Source organism: Nilaparvata lugens, chromosome 4 (genome assembly GCF_014356525.2).
Source record: "Nilaparvata lugens isolate BPH chromosome 4, ASM1435652v1, whole genome shotgun sequence".
Lineage (NCBI taxonomy): Eukaryota > Metazoa > Arthropoda > Insecta > Hemiptera > Delphacidae > Nilaparvata > Nilaparvata lugens.
Genome location: NC_052507.1, coordinates 58,961,516 through 58,988,255, shown reverse-complemented (window position 1 = coordinate 58,988,255; position 26,740 = coordinate 58,961,516). Strand labels below are relative to the sequence as shown.

General features: G+C 33.2%; 1 protein-coding gene and 1 long non-coding RNA gene across 31 annotated transcripts in view; one reads left to right on the top strand and one right to left on the bottom strand.

Moving 5' to 3' along the window:
* The window catches only part of LOC111055036 (uncharacterized protein CG45076), a 56,042-nt gene extending 48,886 nt beyond the window's left edge, over nucleotides 1-7,156 (bottom strand). For 6 of the 30 annotated variants that reach the window (XM_022342184.2, XM_022342186.2, XM_022342197.2 and 3 more), the window contains exon 1: nucleotides 6,921-7,121. In XM_022342184.2, coding sequence (XP_022197876.2) covers nucleotides 6,921-7,001 — 81 coding nt within the window. In that variant the 5' untranslated portion in view covers nucleotides 7,002-7,121. Of the gene's footprint in view, nucleotides 1-6,920 lie in introns of all 30 variants that reach the window. The other 24 variants (XM_039425989.1, XM_039425991.1, XM_039426016.1 and 21 more) reach the window with 8 other exon arrangements.
* LOC120350883 lies at nucleotides 4,787-26,508 on the top strand. Its single transcript, XR_005571082.1, has 3 exons — nucleotides 4,787-4,914; nucleotides 7,641-7,777; nucleotides 26,451-26,508. It is a non-coding gene; the product is annotated as an uncharacterized LOC120350883 (long non-coding RNA).
* The last annotated feature ends 232 nt before the right edge of the window (nucleotides 26,509-26,740 follow it).

Genomic DNA, 26,740 nt, shown 5'->3' with positions numbered 1-26,740 from the left:
CATTATCGACTGCGGTGATAATCGATAAATCGAACAATGAAAAATTCAAAAGTTGCAATTCGCTTTTCGCAAAGCATCATGGGATTTTTCCTCTTTGAACATGAGTTTTTGTAAGTGGTCAGTGATGTTGAATTAATTAGCCGGTTTTATGAATTGTTTTACAAATTTTGAGACTTTTTAGTTAGTAAATGGTAAGTTGAATAAATTATTATAAGCCAAAGTCTTAATTTGTTTGATTATCAATTTTATTATTGAATTGAAGTAAGTTTTACTCGTTGAATCTCTGGAAGCTTGTGCCACTTTGTGAATCCAAAACGTTTTTTCGTGCTATTCGCTATTGTAGCTACTTGATAAAATACAAACTTCCAATAATTACAAATTGAAGTATCACACAGTTTTACATCCTTTCTTGCATTGATCCATCATTGATTATGGTGCGCTTGGTATAGGCTACCGTAATAAGTTTTCAATTTACCGTAGGCCTACCGACAATGAATTGGCCTCCGGTAAGTTAATCTGAAGCTGATAACAAGCAAGTTGCACTAAAACCAATCAAATTTAACAGCCATAAAATTATTTCATCTAGCCGATACAATAAATGAATATGAAGCCAATGTAATTACATCATAGGCAGGCAAAGTTTACAACTGACTGACCCATTATAGGCCTAGTAGCCTATAGTAGGAGGTGTTTTATATTATAGTTCATACAATTTACTAGGATACCTCTACTTGAATATTTCTAGGATTTCCGTAATTTCGGTTTCTACTGTACGTTTTAAACGGTTCAAAATAAAACTTCTGTAGCTGCTCATCTATTCATGGCACATCGGCCCTTGTTGATCAGTAAATTTAGTGTACGAGAGTCAGTATAAAGGCAGGGACACATATAACCGCGACACGGTGAATGTGGTACCGGTAGGAGAACACACGACATATCCGAGCGGCAGCAGTGTCTCAGTTCTGTAGTGCTACTGTGGTCTGATTTCCGAATGTGTTAATATTAACTATTGTTAATAATATAACACTATTAAAGCTTGTTACATCCTATTTAAATTTTTAATTTTAAACTAATTACCTGTAGACACAGAAGATGAGAATCATAGTGCTGGTATATATTTCGGTGCATACATAACAATACCACAATCAGTCATTTATTTATCTATTGAATCATTGAGAATTATTATACAACTTACAGAAAAGTACCACAGGCTAACTTGCGCCCAAAACGGTTCCAATTCTAATTTATACAACAGTCCAAATGTAGCTAGAGGTTATAAGAGTCACTTAAAAATTCTTCAATTACACACTCAATTTACAATCCATACAAACAAAAATCATTTTTAAATGAAAAAAAAAACTTCTAAATTGAATTAAATTAATTACAAATAATTGGAAAACTCAAAACTTTGAAAAAACTAAAATTTTGGGACCGAAAAGACAGACACACTATTTAGAACTTATCACAGCTACTACCTAGTCATGTACCTATCGGAATTATATTTCAGCAATGAAATTGTTATCTTCTGCCTTATGTATCTAAACGTAATATGTTTTAAATTTAAAATTTGAGACTCAGTCACGGGTTGCTTCTTTCATACTTTTTGTTGTTTATTTTCTTATTTATTATATTATATCTATTATACCTTTGGCTCAACTTATTTGGTTCCACTTTTATTTTTGGTTTAACTTATTCTTCCGTTCAACCATATTTCTCATTACTTTCATCGTACAAAACTGAAAAATTCCGTATCTCTTCAAAAAGTTTTTCACTTTCTATGTTAAACGAGCCCGCTCCGTAACAATCTAAAAGTAAACTGAACTAGTCGGTGACGGTGCGGGCACGGCTCGGGCAACAAACACGGTGACGGTGCTGACGCGGTGCGGTAGTATGTGTCTCTACACGTTTGAAAGCATTTGTTTTCTCACTCGCCGTAGTACGTCCGACACTCGGCCGTACCGTGGCGCGGGCTTGGTGCGGTTATGTGTGTCCCGGCCATTAATCAACCTCCGATCACATATCATAAGACACAAGCTGAACAGCTTGTCATTCCCACCCAACGCCTTGGTGATCGGTGGGGTTAGATTGTCAATGGTTGTAGAGTTACCCAGATACCTGGCTGCTTCATTTGAGCCTCCCGTGAAGTGCTATAGTGAGGTCCACGTTATAATGACAGTATTTGATCAACTTTGGTATTGCTATCCTTGTCTATCAACGACAAAGCCAGTGGTACTATCCTTTTCGAGGTCCACAACGATGACAATAATGTTTTTGACAGTGTAGAAATATAATTAATTAATGCAGAGAATCGGCATCGCTATTCTTCTATCTTTATCCACTGCCATTATAACGTGGACCATACTATAGTCTGCTTTTGCAAGCAGAAGGCAATACTTTAGTATAAATCTAACGTAGAATAATTATTCACGCAGAAAACTTAAAACTGATAATTGTATGTGAAGGTGTCGGAAAATTGAAGAAGTCAGTGGAATTACTTCCGGATTCGTTGTTATCCATGACAACTCGGCCTAACAGTGCTGGTGCAACCAATGCTTCTCCAACGAATCAAATGGGACAATTTTGATCGCTCACCATACAAACCTCACTTGGTCACTAGTAACTTATACCTCTACCCCAAACTCAAGACCTGACTGAGGGCAGAGCTTGTCTACTAACAAGGAGCCCCAAAATAATGTCATAGCCCACTTGAATCCATTTTGCGGGATTGGCTCATTTTATGAAGAAGATTGTGGTAAGCCGGTCCACTAGAATTCTACATTATGCCTCTCAACCTTCAGGGAAATCATGTTGAAGAATAATCATATAAGTGTGAGTAACTTTTAGTGAGAGTTACTCTTCTATATACATTCACATTCTATGTAAGGCCAATCGAAGGTTGAAGAAGAAGACCCTTGTAGATATGAAATATTATCTGAGCATTTCTCAAGTTGGTTTTTATCAAGAAAAAAAATTAATGTATGGTGTCCAATATCTATTAGGCCTACTTACTTTTTAGCATGGTAGATGAACGTTGGCTCAGTGGTTCATACATTACAAGAATTTTATTCTTTTCAGATTTAAAATAATCAATAAAACCTTCAAATTATTCTACCCTTCATAATTTTATGGTGAGGGGTGAGAGTATTATACTGTACTCTGAAATCATTGAAAAAATAGTAGTATGAAAAAGTTAGTTGTAAACACACATTATGATTTAAATTTGTTAACCTATATAAAAGGTGGAATAGTTTATAAAAAATTATTTAATAATATCAACATAGCTCTCTTGACTTTGTCATAAGAAATAATTCTCCATTTGTCATCAAAAAGCAAAAGTCACACAGCATGAATCTATAAACTCAGAATAATATCATGAAATGGGTGGTCTCTTGTTCGCCTTTACAAAATCTAATCACTGAAAAGTCCCTGTATACACACCAAGAAATGTCATCTCTGATTTTGAGCACTAGCCAAATTCATTCCAATTTATAATCGTTCGAAAGAAACCGCTGGTTGGTCATTGCTCTTGTTCAAGATCCTAGAACTGAGCTGAACTGACAAGCCTTGAACCAAACCGATGGTGTGTGCAAAAAAATATAAAAAAACTTTTGGCAATGTTTGTTGTTACAATTTCAAAGGATTAATAAGATTTGTACTGTATCTTGGATTGCAAAAATTATTAGCTATGCCAACAAAGGGTGTATCAATTGATCTTATTTTGTTATAATTTATTGCTGGCCCACTAATGGTAGGCTAACCAACTCAACGTGTTTCATGATGTAATTATAATATTTTAGAATTGAAACAATTTGAGCTTGAACGTGTGGTACATTATTTGTTGAAAGTTGAATAATCTTGGATTATTATATTAATAACTCATTTATCATTATTGCAGACTCAGATAATAGGTTTCAAAACAGAGCTTCATTCAAGTTATGAAACTAATTTCTGTACTAATATGCAATTTGTGTTGAAGAACACCAACCAAAATTTGTTGATAAATTTATGAATAATTTTGAGAAATCACGTACTACCAATGATATTATGATTTGGTTGTTACAGATTAGAATTCTTATTTGCAAAATATTTTGACAGCTAATTGACAGAACAATTAATATTTATTAGAAAATTAAGGAAAATGTGCACTCTTGGATGGAAAATTTAGACGTTTTAAAATCTCATTATTAGATATCATGTATAATATAATTGATAACTTTTTGTGTAATTTATTCTCTAAAAGTACTTAATAATATGTAGATTTGGTATCTATCAATTGAATGCCAACAATACATTTTGAAATGATTATTACTTTTTAATGCAATTGTTTCAATCTTTGAATTTTATCTATTTTTTCGTGTGATGATAGACTGACTATCTATATTCCAGGAGCTTTTGGTAAGGAATTAATGATATTACAGTACAACGAAAACATCCTTCCATTCTTATATTTTTATTACCGATGTTATTTCTTTGTATTATAGCTTTTGCGTTTAATATGGTGCTATTTTACTTACACAATTTCATAACAAAGCTCGTGTTTTGTTTTGTAGCTTTCTCTTAATTCAGTGCTGATACTGTACTCTAATTGAGTGTCTAATGTATTTTTGCAATGCTTGAATGTCTGAACAGTTCTAAAGTGTTTGGCAGAGTCTCATGGAAAACTATTAGTACGACTTTTCTAATTTTCTTATACTTTTCTTAATCTTGTCATCGCATGCTAGAATTTAACAGGTTTTTTAAAATTTCATGTAATAATTTATCGACTATACTAGTACATATTATTTCAGAATGGAATCTCCTGTGTCGATATATAATATATTCTTCGTCTATATTCTTCTGTGTCCAGTCGTCGAGTGTCATGTGGTGTTCCATAAATATTTGTGAATATAGACTAATTGGGGTCAGAAGCTTTTGGTAAGACATGGAAGTATTGTAAAGGAACTATTTTCTTTCCCACATGAGATTTCATGTAATTTTATATTTCGTGATTCAAGTTGCATATTCTGCATTAATTTGCAATTTTATTCAATTGCCTCATTAATTTTGAGTGATAGAGCTGATAATGAGTTCGTATTCATGTATGATTGAAGTTGAAACCAAGTGGAAATCCAACCTCAAACTAAAACTATTTTTCATTACAATTGAAACTTCATAGATCACTACTAGGCTACATATTTCAGTAACATATAGTTTTCGTAATATTTAATCCCAATCACAATTAATTTTCTGTATAATCTCTTATTTTCCATATCCATTCTCTCTAATTTATTTCACTATAATTTATTAACTTATGCTGCATCGTTTTTTCTCTCTAATAGAAGAAGGCTCTCATTTAATAATCATTATTACAATCTTGAAATTTTCAACCTCATTAGTTGTCTGTTCACATTAGGCGAAAATCTCTAAATTAACTAAAAATATTTTATATCTTATCTCACTCTAGTTGCCTATTTGTCAACATATTCCATACTATCTTCACTCAACTTCAATCCAATTAATATTCTTCCAGAAACGATGATAATGCGATGGTTGCTAGAGATTTTGAAAACATAATGAATTCTTATTGATCTAGGCTATGTACTGGAACAACTCCACACAGTGATATCAATCACCTCCCGTAAAAAAAACAGCATGAGAGTTCTATCTCAGCCTTTGGTAAATGAATCTCTTCTATTTTTAGGTAGTTAGACAATTATTTTATTATGAACTCTTCAAACTATCTAGAATTTCCAAACAAGATTAGGCTCACATCGCCTATTATTCTTCTGTCTAATCCCGAAAGCTTTACTAAATGAAATGAAATGAAAAAATTCTTTATTAGGCGGAGTTAGAATCCAAAACTAAAACTAAAACTATCTCAATAATTATTACTTATCAAATATACCTTATCATTGGAGAGTAATCAGTAAATGTTTTAAAAATACTCAAACTGGTGATTTCTTAGAATAGCTACTAGTTTTTTCCCAACTTTTCAACGTTGCTCAAGTCAAAATCTTCTGACAAGGCATTATTTTATCCCAAAACAGTTATTTTTTAAGATTGACTAAAGATTCAATTCCAACTCAACAATTTCTCTCTTATAGCAATATAAAAAAGTTTAGTATGAAACGATAACTGACAAACATGCATGTCTTATTATTATGATTTAAATGTTAATTTTTAGAGATATCTAACATACAATCAATGATACTCTTATTATGATGATAATCACTTTAATACAGAAAAAACTCGTTATAAAACACTTTTTTGATATGTTGCCATTCTAAAATATTCTAGTATAATTCTGTTTTATAAAACTCCATTTTTTCTATAAAAGAGATTCATACTGATGATTTTGTAGATGAATTGAATATGGTATTGATTGTTGGCATTGCGGTGTACTGTCAAACCTTTTTTCCATTTTTCAAAAGTTTCATATTTTTCCATAATTGAATGTTGATTTATGAAATAAAATTGAAATAGACAAACATAATCATTCAATTGTTATGATAAAACAATCAAATTTCATAAATAGTTCATGATTAATAGTTCTTGATTATGCGTTTTATCATGAGGTTCTACTGTATTTCACTGATGAAAATATTGATGAATTTTCCCATTAAGATTCAAATATGAAAAATAGGCTACTTCTAGCTTTTATTATCATAATTATTATGAAAATTCTCACAGCTAATGAAAGCTTCACTAATGTAACTTGTTACTTAATGAAAAAATATAGCTTATGAATGATATTTCCACTTACTTCACTCTTGTTAATAGTTATATGAAAATTTCTATAGCCCATGATAGATTCACGAATTTAGCTTGTTAATGAAAATATATCCTACTGCTTATAAAAGCTTTGCTAGTTAATAGCATGGTGAAGCTGTGTGAAAATTTCTACAGATTATTTTGCAAATATTTTGGATAATTAAGCTTACCGTGACAGTGTATGAAGTGATGGATGGGGTGGGTCTTGAGTAGGGGCGACGGGTGGTGTAGAAATCTGATTCGTAAACCATGTTGCTGATGTGATGTGTTTCTCTGCTTTTTCGAATTGATGCTTGTTGGGTCCCCTCGCGAATCGACTACACTGGTGCGGCGTTTCTCTGGAGATCCGAGGCTATCCTTAGACTTTCTCCCCTCCCGACAACAATTCGTGGATCGCCGCCAAAGTTTATCATCGCGGTTATTTTTTACTTTCATCTTGGACTCTCCTCCTCTCTGTCCCCCCATAACTTCTCTCCTATTTGTTGTTGAGTCTCTCTTACTGATTCTTTTATCCTTGTTTTTTCTCCCTATCATCTTTGTTGCTCTCTGTTTTGCTAAGATAAAGTGATACTTTAGGTTGAATGGGTTTCTAATCTTGTTTACTGAAGAGAAGTTTTTTCATTGTTTTGGATGTGTTGGAATTTTCCCATTATTTCAGTCTACACTATTATTATATGAATGTGATATTTCACGTAAATCATTAATTAATTAAATTATTATGAATATTCATTATTAATCAACTTTAGATTGATACTTGAAACATGTTCTTCTTTCAAAATTATCCATTTATATTTTATGATTTCTCAATATTCTCCCACAACTACATATTTACTTTTTCACACTTCTGTGTATTACATATTAATTTGTAGTCAATTTTATGTTTTCTATAGATGTATGCTTTCATGGACATGAGACTGCTCTCCATATTACAATGTGAGGCTATACTACCTGAAAATTTCAGGAATAGAACCTCGGACAATTATTGGAGAAAGAGTTTACACTTGAGTGATTCCGCTTCCTATCACAGGTAACAAACTTTTCCAACATTATCTTCTTATCTACCTATAGGTTTCTCTGAACCAAGAATAGAACCTAGAAAGAATAGCCCAGGCTCATTTCTATAGAATTCAGTATACGATGTAGGGTTATGATGTAATTAGTGTAGTCTTATGTTGTGATAATTAGTAGATGTAGGCTAGTTAGTTGTGTGTGTAATTATAGGGTTGTGTGGCAAAGAGGACCAGGAGTCCTAACTCCGCCCTAATAAAGGCAAATAATCAATCAATCAATGTAGGTACTGTTATAAAACTCACTCCTTGAACCAAATATATTTTGAGGAAAGAGCTTTATGTTAATGTTTTGAAGGGACGGATTCCAGCAGCCTTTTGCCAAGTGCTTGACCAGGGTGACCCTGCCATTGCTGGTGGTGTGAGTCCCTGGACCATTTGAGGAAAGACGCTGGTCATCTGTGTCGTTGATCTATAGGCTACATTATATTAATTCAATTTGATGATGGATATAGCCTATATATTGTTTTGTAGAGTTATTTGAAAAGTTATTCAATCTCGAACACATCAGAATCAATTATTGCAAAATTATAATTAAGTATGGCCTCATCAAAACTTCCCATCAACTCTTAACAGTTGAGTTGGATGAAGTGGTGAATATAGAAAACTATACAAACCAAACTAATATTGAGTGATGATTAATTGACAAATGGATAGAATGAATAAAACTAGAAATAAAATAAGAATGATGTATCGAGTGATTGGCATGGTTTAGCTGTGGGCAGATTGATGAGAAACACTAAGAGGAACAATAAACCTACTGCTCAAGTCGATTAATCATACTTAATTAGCAAGGATTTAGGTGTATTCAGAAATCCATCAATTATGTAATTTTTTATTGCGGATAATGCCCACATCAGCTTTGCGCTTGTCCGTGGATAATGGAAAGTGCGAAGGTGATTTGATGAGATGATCAAACGTCCATACCTACCCGCTGGATTCGAACCCACGACCAGGTAGCATCAGTAGACGGAAGGGTGCAACGCCTTAGTCGCCTTGGCTATCCTGGTCAGTATTTTACAAATAACTATACAATTACATTTTAAAAGATATCAGCATCTTATAAAATTTGCGTCATTCATGTTTCTGTATTACAATTTGAGTCTCATTTCCGATGTTCCATCTGCGTAGTACGGTACTGGTAACATCTCACATTCATTAATGAAAACCAAGCAATCTAGTCGCATTCTATATTTGCTGCAAGTGACTCAACTAGCAACTCCGTGTGTATTGCACAATCGGTTTATTATGACCTATTATTAGATTATCGGTTGGCTATTCAGTGTGGATCATTGGTAGAGTCAAGTTCAAACTTGTTATTACTCACTTGAATTCCTCCCTGATGGATCAGGATCTTTTCTTATTCTATTCAAAGTTCTTTGTACCTGATAAATCAACTTCCATTTCTGATTGAGTTGGATGCTTGTAATAGAATATTTAGTTTTGTCCCTCTGATTACGTTAGGAAAACATGTTTGCTGATTATGTGGGCCAGTTTGTTTTTCAATTCATCATGATAATGGGTGGATCCTACACTTATTATGGTTTTAGAATATTATTTTAAAAAGCCATCTCATACAAAATTAGGCCTACTCTATTCTATCTGATATATTATTAGTAGATCGAGTCCACATTACAGTTTGCTTTCAGTTAGATTATAAAATCTATTTTGATGCAGCATATTTACTAGAGAGTAGAATATATGACATGATGAATATCAAATGAAGTTAATAGGTCAAGGTCTATTTTCAACTAGAAATAAACTTGGAGAGAGGGGAAATCCGATGGTAAAATGAATATGAGACTGTTTATAAAACCGTCAAATTTCTATTTTGGAAGTAGAGGAATTTAGAAATATAAAATGTCTTGATGACAAATTGTAATTTTAACATATCCAATGATGAAAGAGAATGTCAAATATCTGCTGTCGGTTTGAAAGGATTCCGAATGAATATTTGTAATCGACCGAGCGAAGTGAGGTCTAAGATTCAAGTCGACGGTTTGACATTTCTCTTAAATGCTTAAATGTTTATATGTCGCGCATTTACGGCGAAACGCGGTAATAGATTTTCATGAAATTTGACAGGTATGTTCCTTTTAAAATTGCGCGTCGACGAATATGCAAGGTTTTTGGAAATTTCGCATTTCAAGGATAATATAAAAGGAAAAAGGAGCCTCTTTGATACGCCAATATTAAGGTGCGTTCAGAGATATACGCGCCGCGTACATGAGCAATTCACTTTCAATCAGCTGATGCCAAGCTTTTTATATCTGTATTTTACCATTTCTGTAAAAATACAGATATAGTCAGCTGATTAAAAGTGAATTGCTCATGCTCGCGGCGCTGATGCCAAGCTTTTCATATCTGTATTTTACCATTTCTGTAAAAATACAGATATAGTCAGCTGGTTAAAAGTGAATTGCTCATGTTCGCGGCGCGTATATCTGTACGCACCTTTAGAGTAAAAATCAGACTATAGAATTATTCATCATAAATCAGCTGTTTAGTGGACTATAATACTACCAGGACCTCGTAAATACGGTATTTAGGTCCTGTTACTACCCGTTCAAAAACATCTAACATCTTGAAAATGTATCTTTCCATCAACGTTGTAGACAGTTGCAGCCAGACCTGATAACAGCGCTCACACTCACATTCCGGGACGACAGGTCACGGTACGATAGGACAGGAAGCTCTATGTTTATGTAGTATTTTTTCTAGAAATTTTAAATTTATAAATTATTTATTATTTTTTGAGAAAACATAACAACAGGTCAATGTAAATTACTAAGCGTGAGGTCTCTGTTCACATAACTACTATTGATTAATTATTTATTATTTTTTGAGAAAACATAACAACAGGTCAATGTAACTTACTAAGCGTGAGGTCTCTGTTCACATAACTACTAGTAGTAAAATATGATTATGCATTTTATTTGAGTGGTATTAAAAACGAAAAAATCTGGTGTGGTAAACTCACACAACTTTCCTTGCCGTTATGAAAATTGATCACCTGACACTAGTGTTCCTGCGCATCTCAAGTCTACTATTCAAAGATTTGAGCCAGCTGGTGACAGGGCAATAACGCTGGAGACAAACGATGTCTGCTATCTCTCTTCATAGTGAATGATTTCATAGAATCAACAATAATTTGCAATTGAATAATCACATTTACTCGAATTTAAAGCTTATTTTCAATTTTAGGTGAAAATTTTACTGAACATTAATTGTAGAGATTTTCATGCTCAATCTACTCCACTTGATTTTTTTTTTGTTTAAATTGTATCTGAAGCCTGATAATTGGGAATCTAAAATCGAACTTTGCATTGATGGGGCGGAGCTCCCGAAATTTTTACAGATATGGGACTTGTGGCAGTTGATAGAGCTTATCGATGACTATTTTGGGTATGAATATGATCAAAATCGTTGGAGCCATTTTAGAGAAAATCGCAAAAAACCCTGTTTTTGACAACGTTTTCGCCATTTTAGCCGCCATCTTGAATCGCATTCGATCGAAATTGTTCGTGTCGGATCCTTATAGTGTAAGGACCTTAAGCTCCGAATTTCAAGTCATTCCTTTAATTGGGAGATGAGATATCATATACACACACACACACACACACACACATACAGACCAATACCCAAAAATCATGTTTTTGGACTCAGGGGACCTTGAAACATATAGAAAACAGTGAATTAGGTACCTTAAATTTTTTTGGGAAGCAATACTTTCCTTACCTATGGTAATAGGGCAAGGAAAGTAATGAAACGTATAGAAAACATGAAATTAGGGTACCTTAAATTTTTTTGGAAAGCAATACTTTCCTTACCTATGGTAATAGGGCAAGGAAAGTAAAAGTAGAGTAGGCTATGCAATAAGCTGAAAAAAAACATAATACGCCTCTAACAAATGTAGGCTATATTATGATGAACTGGGCAAGTTCTATTTCATTCATTAACAGTCAACTGGAAAATTAATAATACCTAATATAATAATATGTAAATTTATTTCCTTAAAAAAATACAATCAAGCAATTAAAACATAAAAAGTACAAAATATCTACAATACAATAGGCTTATGAAAAAATATGTAATTTAATTCTATTGGAAATTAACCTACTCAACTATGGGAAACCCATGTACTAGACTAGGTGTTAGTGGGTGCAAACTGCAAATACGTTGGGTAAGTGAGCTTACATATTATTTGAGATTATGTTTTCTATTAGCCCAGTCAACGAAGTGTTATAGAGGGAAAAGTTTGGAAGACAATTTTTGACCCCGCAGTTCTGTTTAGGGTAGTGAGGAGGTAAACATACAAAAAGTCCCCACCCCTACCCACTGTGCTAAGAGGGTGGGGGTGGTTCAAAGGTACCATTTTTTGGTTTCTCACATATAACTGGAAAATTATGCATTTTACAGACATGACTATCTTATAAGAAATTAAAGCTTATATAATTTCCAACAATATTGATCTTACAACTTTTTCTTTATCTGTTTCACTTTTCGAGATATCCGCTCTAAAAGATGTGACATTTTTGAAAAAACACATTTTCCTTAAATTTTTTGCTATTTTTGCTCTTATAACTTTTTGAATATCGTTGGGCAAAATCCATGCTGATCATGAGCTTATAGAGCATCAAATTCTCTTCAATTCGATGTATAATTTCACAAGTTTACACACATCCCCTCGACTGTTGCAGCAGCTTCAGTGTTGAGTGTGAGATCTTCAGTTATGCAAAAATAGACCAATTGACAAAGGAATTTGGAGAGAATGTTTTGAACGCAACTTTTGACTTTGCAGCTTTGTTGGAACCAGTTAAGGGGTGAACATATCAAAAGTCCCCATCCCTACCCCTTGTGCTGAAGGGATGAGGGTGGTTTAAAAGTTGCATTTTCCAATGTTTTGCTTACACGCTCATATCTTGAGAAAAATGCGTTCAACCGACAAGACTAACTATTCAGAAATGAAGCTTGATAAATTATCTACAATATTTGTTTTGTGGTGATTTGTGATATCTCCAACAGTTTTCGAGATATACGCTCTTAAAAGTGAAAAATTGTTAAAATAACAGCTTTCAATCCTATTTTTTTATATTTCAGGGCCTAAAACTCTCCAACAATGCATCGTAAAAATGAATGCTCAGCGTAGATTTGTAGAGCTTTGTTTTCTTTTCAATTTGATGCATTATTTCACTACCTACTTAATGTATTTCAATTGTTGTAGCAGATTCAATGTGGGGGTGAAATTTTAATTTTGTAACAATTGATCACTTGACAATGAAATTTGAGTCTGAAGCATCTAGTACACAACTTTTGACTTTGTAGCCTTATAAAGACTAGTTGGAAGATGAAAATAGCAAAAAACGCATCTCTAGCCCGTCTATTGAAGGTGTGGAACTGCTAAGTTGACACTTGTTACATAGTTGAAAATTTCACCCCCCACATTGAATCTGCTATAACAACTACTACAGCTATAACTTTTCCCTCTATACCCTTTTTTGAGCATCCATTGCCTGGACTATATATGATGTCTTCCAGTTGAAATAATCCAGTTCTTAGCAGCAGTTTTGAATCTTCTTGGGTTTTCTATTGATTTGATTTGTGCAGGAAGTAGATTGTGGAGTTTTGGTGCTAGGTGGTTGAAGTGTCGTTGATATATTGCCTTCCTAGCCACGTTCGTAATAAGAAGGTTTCTGTTTCTTGTGTTATGACTGTGGTTCCTTTGTTGAAAGCTTTCCGGGTTTTTGTGTAGTCTGCAAATTATATCCAATGAGTAGAACTGTCTTATGTACATCACACCAAACTCATTGTAGAGCTGGTCTGACGGATAACGAGGTGGCCTCTGCTTGAGGCCAAATTGAATAGTTGATCTCGTAAAGAGTATGAAAATACATTTTGAAGATAGTATTATTACTGTAGGATATTATTCTTTAAATCAATATCCTGATACAAATCAATAAAACTTTTATATTAATTCCATACATTCACATTTTACATTTTCTTAAGCTGCGTTTACACCAAAGTTATTAACAAAAAGTTAATAACTTAATACTTATAGATTCTATTAGATTGAATACAACTTATCATACTCATGATGATCATATGTGTTTGTCAAGTTCCGTTCAATCTAATAGAATCTATAAGGATTAAGTTATTAACATTTTGTTAATAACTTTGGTGTAAACGCGGCTTTAATCTATTCTTTGAGCTTTTCTCGTAAAAACTAACTTGTTTATTTATTTTATTAACGATGTTGCTTTTTGAATCTATCACAATCATGTCTACTCTCATATGATGATGATAATTATTATATCATACGTCAAAAAAGAATTACCATTGCTAAAATCTCATATCCTACACTCGGCCATTCTGACAAATTGGCTTGTACTCAAGCCTTCACTAAATAAAACAAACAAAACTAACACATAATAAAATAAACACATTACGCAATCCTCCAACATTTCAAATCGTCTCTCGAGTACTGAGGATTATCCCCAACCATTCAAAGCACCTATGTCCTCAACATATCTGATTTGAATGGTTTCATTTGAGTTTGATTTCTTAATCAGCAGCTCGTTATTCCTGAACCACACATACTTGAGCACACCTCTTGATTGAAGATCCTTTGCTCGTTTGAATAGCGAATAAAAGTAGGGCGACATCAATTCTTGAACAAAAATTGGTTTGTTAGGTTCTATACCCAACAGCCCAGTCTTCAGAATCTCAGATGACTTCCGCGACGACGATAGGAATCCTCTCTTGTCCGATTCGTTGTTGAATTTCAATATGAAAGGAGAAATAACCTTCAATTTCCGAGATGGCACTCGGTAGCATCGATTGATTGTATTTTCATTGAGAGGAAAATCAATATTCTTCGAAATTATCTTAATTATGTTGATTACGCTCTCGCTCTCTGCACTAGGAATGTTCATAATTTTTATTCCATTATACAGAAGTATTTGGGTATTGTTGATTGCTTGCATATTTATTTTCGATTTATTTCTTTTGATTGTGTTGCTCTCCTTAGTTAATCCATCTATTTTCACATCTTTCCTCATTCTTTTTACACTTTCATTCCGTTCTCCAAGTGTTTCCTTAATTTTATAATTTGATTCAATTCCATTTTCCTCTTCACTATTCCATCTAAGTTCCCTTTCCACCTCATCATCATCCTCTTACTTCCTCTTTTCACCATTTCCAATGTGCAGATGATTGTGGGCTACAGATTTTAAACTGACATAGCTATTAATACTTTAAAGTTTTTGTTCATCAATTATTAATAATTCTCCACTGCAAGAATTCAACAAATTATCATTACAAGGAATTAGATCAAATGCTTGTAAATTTGTAGATTTATCTTGGTATTCAAATCTAGTTTTTGAAAGATGTTCCAACTTACCATGGTTAGAATCCAACTATTAAGACCAACTTCTTGATTGTGATAATAGTTAACACAAACTCTATTTCGAAGTTCAAATTTTCTCAATCCAAATTGCTGCTTAAGTTGCAAAGTAAATTTTCCTCGTCTCTCTTCACGTTCATTTTTCTCACGTTCTCGTCTCTCTTTACGTTCTTGTTTCTCACGTTCTCGTCTCTCTTCACGTTCCTTTTTCTCACGTTCTTGTTTCTTTTCACGTTCCTTTTCCTCACGTTCTCGTCTCTCTTTACGTTTCTTTTTCTCATGTTCTCGTCTCTCTTCATGTTGCTTTTCCTTACGTTTTCGTCTCTCTTCACATTCCTTTTCTTCACGTTCCTCTATCTCATCATTTTCTCTATTTGTCTTTACTCTCTCCAACAGATTCTTGGTAAACTCTTCGTCGTAGCCTTCTGATTCCGTAATCAATTTACTTATTTGTACTATTCTCAGATTAATAGGCAGATCAATATTCAACTCTTCTGCTGTTTTCAGCAAGTCACACTTCTTTGACCTCACTAAATATGACATTTTTCACACCAAACTTCAGGTATCCCGTTCAATTCAATCCAATCCCGGACGAGCCCCTAAAATGTAGGATATTATTCTTCAAATCAATATCCTGATACAAATCAATAAAACTTTTATTAATTCCACACATTCACATTTTACATTCAGCTGCGTTTACACCGGAGTTGATAACATGAGTTATTAATAAAAAGTTGTCAACTTGACTGAATCGACAAAACATTCTCTTGAAAAAAGTTAATAACTCGTGTTTTCAACATAAAATTCCTTGTTATTAACAAGATTTATATTATCCATCGAGAGTCGGTAAAGATCAAAGGAAATGTGTTATGTTAATAACAAAAGCCTCTTTTATTAATTAACTTTTGTTAATAACAGGTTACTATCTACCCAGCAACCCCCTCGCCCAGCATCCCCACCCTACAACTACAGCTGTTCCCTAATAACTACAGCTGTAGACAAAACACGTGAAAAAGTTATTAACTTTTGTTGATAACAAAACTAGCAGCCAAAAGAAAATATTGACCGAGCGAAGTGAGGTCTAAGATTCAATTCGACGGTTTGGCATTTCTTTTAATGTTTAAATGTTTATATGTTGCGCATTTACGGCGAAACGCGGTGATAGATTTTCATGAAATTTGACTGGTATGTTCCTTTTTAAATTGCGCGTCGACGTATATACAAGGTTTATGGAAATTTTGCATTTCAAGGATAATATAAAAAGAAAAAGGAGCCTCCTTCATACGTCAATATTAGAGTAAAAATCAGACTATAGAATTATTCATCATAAATCAGCTGTCGAGTTGATTATAAATTGCATGTCATGACGCATGCAATTCAATATCTCAATGTAACTTGGTAAAAAATCAACAGCTGTGTAAACTATAAATTACATGCCTCATTGAATGCAATTTTCATGCACTATTAAATAGGATGCAAAGAACTCATAACAGCTTGTCTTAGCGCGTAGATGTCTTCTGGTTTTCTGGATAATTAAATATTGTGTAAGCATGATCTGATCAAATAAATAGTTAGTGTATCAGTGTGGATGTGCTTATGGTTTGGGACATCGTTATAACTGCGCGAGGTCTACTGTTCACAGAACTACTAGTTAACTTATGTTGAAAACTTTTGTTTTAAACTCTGGTGTAAACGCATTGTAATTTATTTACATTAGATCAGATGAAGATCATTATGTTAATGATCACACACATGTTTCAATTCAAATCTGAAGACAATTTTTTTCCTTTTTATTCCGGCTGTAATATTATATGAATACCCTCGTTGAATGAAATCATATTGAAGTCAATTATATTGATAACAAGATCTTGTTAATAACAAGTAACTTTCTGTTAGAAACATGAGTTATTAACTTTTGTCTAGAGACATTTTTGACGATTCAGTCAAGTTAATAACTTTTTGTTAATAACTCGTGTTATTAACTCCGGTGTAAACTTATTAGCTTTAATCTATTCTTTGAGCTTTTCTCGTAAAAACTAACTTGTTTATTTATTTTATTAACGATGTTGCTTTTTGAATTTATCACATGTCTACTCTCATATGATGATATTATATTATCATACATCAAAAAAGAATTACCATCGCTTAAATCTCATATCCTACATTACCATGAATTATGCAGTTACCTTCAGCCTATTTGACTGTGTATGAAATACAGAGATAAAAGATATTTCAAAACTATTGTTTTGGTAGAGGAAGAGCGTTAGAAGAAAGATTATAACTACTATGTAGTAATAAAAGAAGAGGTTGCACCTACTAACAAATGTTATTCTAAACTTAAATGAGTGAATGCGAAGAGTAATAAGAGAATAAGAAATGTGGTTAAGATTACAATTCAAGCAAGAATCCTGTGTAAACTATCTTATTCATTTGTATGTTTTACTCATCAAATATGAGAGAGATTTAAAGCAAAACCAATATTTCCAAATTATGTATCTTGAAAGGGTTACTTGAGAGTATAATTACAGAATTATCAGTTCCCTTATCGTATTTTATATTGGTCAAATATAAAATCGATTATAATTCTATACAAATACTATTTACCAATATTATTAATTGTTTCACGGAAGAAGAAAGCAACTACTAATAGAAATGATTGGAAATTCGAAAAAGAATGAATAATAAAAATAGAGTGATGAGTGGAAATTTAAACGTAACCTACTTTTAGTTCAAAAATGAACTCTATAAACAAATCGAATGGTGGATTCGGGATACCACATTCATTGAATAAATTACATATTAAAAAATATACACATTAAAAAACTGCATACTATTAACAACATATTAACAAATATAATGGGCGAATACCAACAATAAACAAATTTAGTGAGTCGGAAAAATATTCGATGATTGATCATAAATGAACACTATATTATGAAATTTAGCAAAAAATACTGTGAATTGAATAATTCAGTTTCTATTTTTGAGTGTGTATATGTATCAAATACAACGATGAAAAAGTATAGAAAACCCTTGTTTGTTGTGAAATAAACTAGAACACACTTTTCTAACAAATCTAATGCTTCAAGGGTTCAAATCAATCTAATGATTTAGGGTCGCAGCAGACTTAATTAAAAAATATTATTACAAAAAATTCAACAGTAAAATGATTAAACGGGTTTAATAGTTGAATCAACTTTGGAGAAAGTGTGACCCTAAAGGGAATACAGTAGAAAACTATTTGTAAAAGACTTAACGATTGTTGAAATGATACGATGATGAAAGACAATTCAAACAAGAAACTTTAGTAAATTATTTTGTTGTGAGTTTGTGGAAGTCCTAGAGTGACGGTTGAGCGGGGGTGTATAGGAACTGAGAGGCATTTTTATCACCAACTCCTCTCTTTCCACACATTCCGTGCTCCAAAATAGCTCAAATCGTCCCAGATTTTTCTTCTCCGTCGTCTGTCTTCTCCAACTCCATGACCCACTTCTGCGCGTTCGAAACTCGGGAAAAACTTGTTAACTAGTCTCAAATTGAGGCTGTTTTGAAAGCATGATGATTTGAAAAACTGTCTTTGTTAAATTTCTACTGATTATTTCATTCCAAGCTTGTTTGTGTAAAGTCATGTATGCTTAGGAGCATGTTGATTAGGAATTTGATGCATATTTTATGTTGCCATAGATGGTACGTGTTTAATAAACTATCGCTACTAATCCTTTTTGAAACACCCCTGAAACAATTCAAAACAAAATTTCATGATTGGTTGGTAAAAAACCCTTTTCTGAAAAAAATTGGAGAAACCTTTACTGCGACTGATTTTAAAAGGTCATGTAATGTTAGATTCAGGTAATTTATTAGGGAACTGTTGTTTTACAACTTAATGATATGATTGGTTCTTTGAAATGTTGAAGCCACACATTGTCTTAAGTAACTTACTTGAATAGTGCTTCTAGAAACTGAATTCTACTTTTTCAAAATTCCCATCTTCGAACTGTTATTCAGTAATCTAATCGACTAACGGTATGTGGTATATAGAATTTTCATCCATACAAACTTTTCGTGAAAGTTTGCTATTTGCGCATGAACGCTCATGGTAGATATATTTATCAATCTACATTAAATTAATGTATAATTATTATATTAAATTCTATTATTTTTCTACTAGTAATCCTACTATCTATTCCCACTAGTCTAAAATTTAGTAACTGGTCGTATCTTGAAAAAATAAAAGGGTATTAGTGATACTATTAAAAAATCGTAATTGGTAATTATTAGTATATTGGTATTACAAAAGGGATATTCCCTTTCAAGATTTATTCTGAATAATTATTATTCGATCATTGATTATAGTTATTATCAAGAGGACATTCTATATCGTTAATATCTGGGCTTTCTGGCTTCCAGCTAGGGATGCTTGCTGGCTATCCATTCCAAATTCCCAATTTACAGTATTGTTTTCTATAAGTTGAATGACAAGTTTTAGGTTTTACTTATTTATTCATTTACGAATAAGGTCAGACCTTGTTTAGTAAATGCGAAATTTGAGCAGAAATAAAGCATAAATGTTTTATTTTCATGAATAGAATTAATGAATAGTCGAAATGAAGTTGAAATATCTTGTGAATGATAGTAATTTAATGAGTGTCACAATATATTATATAGAAAATTGAAAAAATAAGTAGCCTAAAAATTAATTTATTAGTTTGAGGTCATCATACCAGAAGAAAGACTAGTTGAGATGGGAGACAGTGTTAACTCTTAATATCGGGGCACCGAGCTTCGTTCTGGAAATCTAAAATCAAACTTTGCATATATGGTGCGGAGCTCCAGAATTTTTTACAGATATGGGACTTGTGGCAGTTGATAGAGCTTATCAATGACTATTTCAGGTATAAATTTGATCAAAATCGTTGCAGTCGTTTTTGAGAAAATCGCGAAAACCCCTGTTTTTGACATCATTTTCGCCATTTCAGCCGCTATCTTGAATTGCATTTGATCGAAATTGGTCTTGTCGGATCCTTATAGTGTGAGAACTTTAAGTTCCAAATTTCAAGTCATTCTGTTATTGGGAGATGAGATATCGTGTACACTGACAATACACTGCTACACACATACAGACTAATACCCGAAATATCATTTTTGGACTCAGGGGACTTTGAAACGTATAGAAATTTAGAAATTAGTGTACCCACCTTAATTTTTTGGAAAGCAATACTTTCCTTACCTATGGTAATAGGGCAAGGAAAGTAAAAATTACAGTAGCTTATACCAGAATAGTATTAAGCCTAGTCCACACTTGGCCCAATAAGGTGGCCTAGCCTGGTCCAGTCTGCGATTCATCCAGTGCCCAATGAAGGCCAGCGGTAGCCAGCGTTGGCGAACCACTCATCCATACATTGGCGCTGGCCGACGTTGGCCTTCGTTGGGCCAATTTGTTGATGCGGCATTAGACCTGTATCTTTGAAATGATTCAAGGAAGACCGCATTATATGATTTTCAGTGCTATATTTGCAACATGGACCCCTATTTCCTCTGTGTAAAAAATAGGATATGATTCAGTACAATTACTAAATTAAGATAGTATTTGATTCATGTCAAAAAGATAGGATTTGATTTATGTGAAATAGAATCATTTTTGACTTCACTTTTTATCATTTTTTGACTTTACAGTATTGTTTTCTATAAGTTGAAAGACAAGTTTTAGGTTTTACTTATTTATTCATTTACGAATAAGGTCAGACCTTGTTTAGTAAATGCGAAATTTGAGCAGAATAGAATTAATGAATAGTCGAAATGAAGTTGAAATATCTTGTGAATGATAGTAATTTAATGAGTGTCACAATATATTATATAGAAAATTGAAAAAATAAGTAGCCTAAAAATTAATTTATTAGTTTGAGGTCATCATACCAGAAGAAAGACTAGTTGAGATGGGAGACAGTGTTAACTCTTAATATCGGGGCACCGAGCTTCGTTCTGGAAATCTAAAATCAAACTTTGCATATATGGTGCGGAGCTCCAGAATTTTTTACAGATATGGGACTTGTGGCAGTTGATAGAGCTTATCAATGACTATTTCAGGTATAAATTTGATCAAAATCGTTGCAGTCGTTTTTGAGAAAATCGCGAAAACCCCTGTTTTTGACATCATTTTCGCCATTTCAGCCGCTATCTTGAATTGCTTTTGATCGAAATTGGTCTTGTCGGATCCTTATAGTGTGAGAACTTTAAGTTCCAAATTTCAAGTCATTCTGTTATTGGGAGATGAGATATCGTGTACACTGACAATACACTGCTACACACATACAGACTAATACCCGAAATATCATTTTTGGACTCAGGGGACTTTGAAACGTATAGAAATTTAGAAATTAGTGTACCCACCTTAATTTTTTGGAAAGCAATACTTTCCTTACCTATGGTAATAGGGCAAGGAAAGTAAAAATGACAGTAGCTTATACCAGAATAGTATTAAGCCTAGTCCACACTTGGCCCAATAAGGTGGCCTAGCCTGGTCCAGTCTGCGATTCATCCAGTGCCCAATGAAGGCCAGCGGTAGCCAGCGTTGGCGAACCACTCATCCATACATTGGCGCTGGCCGACGTTGGCCTTCGTTGGGCCAATTTGTTGATGCGGCATTAGACCTGTATCTTTGAAATGATTCAAGGAAGACCGCATTATATGATTTTCAATGCTATATTTGCAACATGGACCCCTATTTCCTCTGTGTAAAAAATAGGATATGATTCAGTACAATTACTAAATTAAGATAGTATTTGATTCATGTCAAAAAGATAGGATTTGATTTATGTGAAATAGAATCATTTTTGACTTCACTTTTTATCATTTTTTGACTTTGAAATGAATCTGTATAAAATCTATTTTTCATATTTTTGCCTGTAAGCTCTGTCAGGAATATAATCTAACTGCTCTCAATCTCACAAGAGAAGAGGAGAAATAGAACAGACTATTAAATCATGAAAACATATATTTCACTGGTGAATATTATGAAATTATTGATCATTTAATCATAAACAACCATCAATATTAAACAAATATACCGGGATGAATTGAATCTTGAATCTCAGCTCTCTACTATAGAATGTGATGGAAAAATAAATTTGGCAACTTTGCCATCGGATCATTCCCACTGACTCCCAACTTGAATCCCATTATAATACTAAAGTCGATTTTCATTTGTCGCCTGCGTTAAGTAACCTTGTATTATCGAAAACTCTGGAGACCTTTGCTAAAAATAAAGTTATTTCCAATTAAGTTCTGTCTTCCGAAGCAAGATGAAATCCTCAGAAATTGTTTGGATCTCTTAATAACAGCTACTTTTGTTCGCAGCTATAAGAGACAATGCAAGCTGATTCCGTAATAATGCTCAATGGACCTATTTTCGAGAATTGTGGAGGTTGTTCTTGATCATTAGAAGAAGGAAAAACACTTTTCCAGGAAACTTTCTGAGTAAATGAAGGAAAAACACTTTCTCAGGAAACGTTTTTAGTGAGTGGTGTGAGAAAAAGAAGACGTACAAATTTTGAGATGGGATGGAAGAGTAGGAGTATTGGTGGGAAGGAATGAGAAGAAGAGGGAATGATAGGGAAGAATAGGAGAAATACTGTACCCCTTATTAGAGAATAATATTGACTGAGCGAAGTGGGGTATAAGATTCAAGTCGACAGTTTTGCATTACTCTTGTTATGATCATATTTATTTTATGTTCCGCATTCATGGCGAAACGCGGCTATAGATTTTCAAGAAATTTCACAGGTACGGTATGCTCCTTTTTGAATTTCGCGCCGAAGTATATATAAGTTTTTTTTTAAATTATGCATTTCATGGATAATACAAAAGGAAAAGGAGTCTTCTTCAAACACCAATATTACCGTAAAAATCAGACTTTAGAATTACTAGTAGTTCTGTGAACAGTAGACCTCACGCAGTTTTCTCATCCACAAGTATCTGGTGTCACCAGTTCTGTTCGCCGGCTTCTCCAGACATTTGTTTAATGCATGCAATGAATAATCCATTTATCAGCTGATTGATTATGAATTACTGTATAGTCTGATCAATCCTTCAGAGTAGATGATTATAGTGATATCGGAGTATGGAGGAAATTACTTATCCTTTCATATTATCCTTAAAATGCAAACTTTCAAAGAAATTTAGAAATTGGGGTACCTCAATTTTTTTTGAAAGCAATACTCTCCTTACCTCATTGTGCGGTACATCATTTTGAAAGCCTTTTTCGCCACACTGCACAGAAAGCAGCTGTTTTCCAGTCCCTACGTAGATCTGAAAGACCTTGTTTGCAGACGACTCTCGTCTGACATAAGAAACAGGTTTCTTTTCCGGTCTAGGCCGGAAAGTGTACTCTTTCCAGCCGCTTGGAAGTCCGTAGTTAATAAGTCATCTGTTAGATCGGGCGAGTGTCCACTTTCTTCATCTGAAGTCGCCATGATTTCAGTTCGAATTTTGAATCAAACTAATTCAGCATTCACTTTGCAACCATTTTTATTCAATTATTTATTGTTGATTAGCGCATTTCGAATTTTCAAAAATGCTTGAAGATGACAACGCCTGTGATATTCCAAGTGAAATTTTAAAAGAATCTGAAATCCTGACTGCAAATCTTCTACCACTAAAATCAAGAGATAGGTACAATAACGAGTATTCTTTATTTATTTTGTCAGCAATACCTGTAGTGTGGCGAAAAATATCGTTCACACCACGGGCAAAAATGTTTTTCCGGTTCTCAATCTTTTCTAGTCCTCGGCCTATGGCCTCGGACTTGAAAACCGATTTCGAGCCGGAAAAATCTCATTTTCTGATCTAGGTGCGAAATATACTATTTAAAACAAGAAAGATGGCATCAATAAAAATGTTCTATGATATCTGTATCCAAAATGGCAGCTGATTGAAGTTTTAGTTTTCAATGAAATGAGAGGTTGTTATTCAAATATTTCAAATGTAAACACCCATTGTGTGGTACATCATTTTAAAGGCTTTTCCAAAACAAGAAAGATGACATCAATAAAAATGTTCTATGATACTTGTATCGAAAATGGCGGCTGATTGAAATTTAAGTAAAGTTAGTTTTTTCTTAAAATAGTATTTTTTTTTTGTTTTGAAAAGACCTTCAAAATGATGTACCACACAATGGGTGTTCACACTTATAATATTTGAGTTACAACCGTTCATTTTTTAAAAACTAAATCTTCAATCAGCCGCCATTTTGGATTCAAACATTTTTTATTGATGCTATCTTTCTTGTTTCAAAAAGGCATTTAAAATGATGTTCCACACAATGGGTGTTCCACAAAATATTCGAGTTACTATATCTAAGTCACCCCCTTATGAGGGGTTGAAATTCAGTTGTACGTCAAAAGGTAGAGTATTCGACCAATAACTCATCCTGTAAGTTACAGTACTAATATGTACAACAGTCTTCAACTTATTGAAGGGTTGCCATGACTCACTCTGTATATCCTACCAAATTTTAGCTAGATTGGAAAGTAGTTGAAGGGTGAACAAGTAAGAAAGATACAATAAATTATGAAACTAACTTTTTTTAATATACACAACAATAAAACCCTACTCACAAACTATTATTATTGTTGCCTTCCATCAAAATCTGCTTCCTCCCGGCCGTGTTTCCTGTCAAATAATGAAGAAATATTAATGTTATTATAAGTGCATTAGAGCCATATTTATGAACATTACTTTATTGAATTAGAGCCATATTTATGAACATTACTTTATTGCATTTAGAGCCATATTCATGAACATTAATTTATTGCATTTAGAGCCATATTCATGAACATTAATTTATTGCATTTAGAGCCATATTTATGAACATTAATTTATTGCATTTAGAGCCATATTTATGAACATCATTTTTTATTATAAGGGTCACTTAACCAGTTAGTACAGAAACTCTATTGAATTATTCAAGTGATATCCTACAGTATTGAAAAAGCAGAAAACTCAGATTTTGGCGTCATTTCAAAGCCCTTCCAATAGAACATTGAGCATTTCAGAAGAACCTGTTCACCAAATTTAAAAATTTTTGTGAATTCGTTTTTGAAAGAGATGAGAAAAAGCAGAAAATACTGGAAAACGCTGAAAACCCGCTAATTTTTATATTATTATTATTATTCAATCATTTCATCACTTATAAAGTGAGCATTTCTATTGCAACCAAAGTGGGCCATTGGCAAGACTTTGATACATCTCTATTCTTTCATATTTAAAAAGGATCTAATCATTGATACCGTGCTAAGTACAACCGCCTTTTGAATTCCATATTTTGCACTTTCTTACCCCCTCAAAATTATTGAGTCGATGCAGTTATTCGGGAGTACCATAAAACGCACATACACACACTCACATTCTCACTCTCACTCTCATTCACACTCTCACTCACACTCTCTCACACACACACATACTCACACTCTCACTCTCATTCACACTCTCACTCACACTCACACTCCCTTAAATCCTTATCCTGTTAATTCAAAATTGTTGTTTGCCATCTTGGATCTGCCTTTTGGAATCCAATTTCATTTCTCTAAATGGGAAGATGGTCATATGATTTCAAGAGGGAATGATTGACAAAACCACACATCGATATCTGAAACAGTTTCAAAGCTATTCACATTCATAAATACAGATAAATAATCAAATTTCACTTTCAGCTCACCTAGTTACTGTAAACTGAGCCAAATTCCCATGCACTATACAGTTTGCACTCCATACCAACCGTAGACAAACATAATAAATATATTTACGTGAATCTAACTCTTGAAGTGCTGTACTTGTGAATATTCAGGCAATATTCCCTGGACAATAAAACAGACAATAGATCCTGCTGAGTTTCTTCTGAGATTCTTTCTAACTATATGCTACACAAATCATAGCCTACTGTAATAACCTTCAATAACCATTTAAAATAATAGCATTTTACATGGAATTTAATTGAAAAATTGCTTTCAGCTCCTGCAAAACTTTAAAACACATACTTTTCTTCAAGCTCTATACTTTTTAGAAAATTCTACATTTTAATTTTACATTTTAATCTTGAATTCTACATTCATTTTAGTATTATTGATTGATAATGACCTGTATACCTGAATCGGGTGAATTGAAATCAAATTTTTCTCTAACTTGGTATTTCTGTTGAATTTTTGTTTACATAATATATTCCGTTTATTACAATCCAGGCAGAAAAAAGGCTGCTTCCACACAAAAGAAGTGAGGAAAAGTATAAGAGAGCAGTCATAAAACAAATGAGAAATCAGGCTATATTATACTTCTTATAATAAAAATACAGTAATCAAGTTCCAGTTGTAAAAAAAAACACCAGTAACCTACTACTAGAGTAGAGAGTACCGGTACCAATCATGAGGACACTTTGTAAGTTTGCAGGTTATCACAGTTGCACATTATTCAGACTAACTCCTGACTCTTGTCAGTTTTACCATTCTCCAAATCACCAGACTCTGCTTACAAT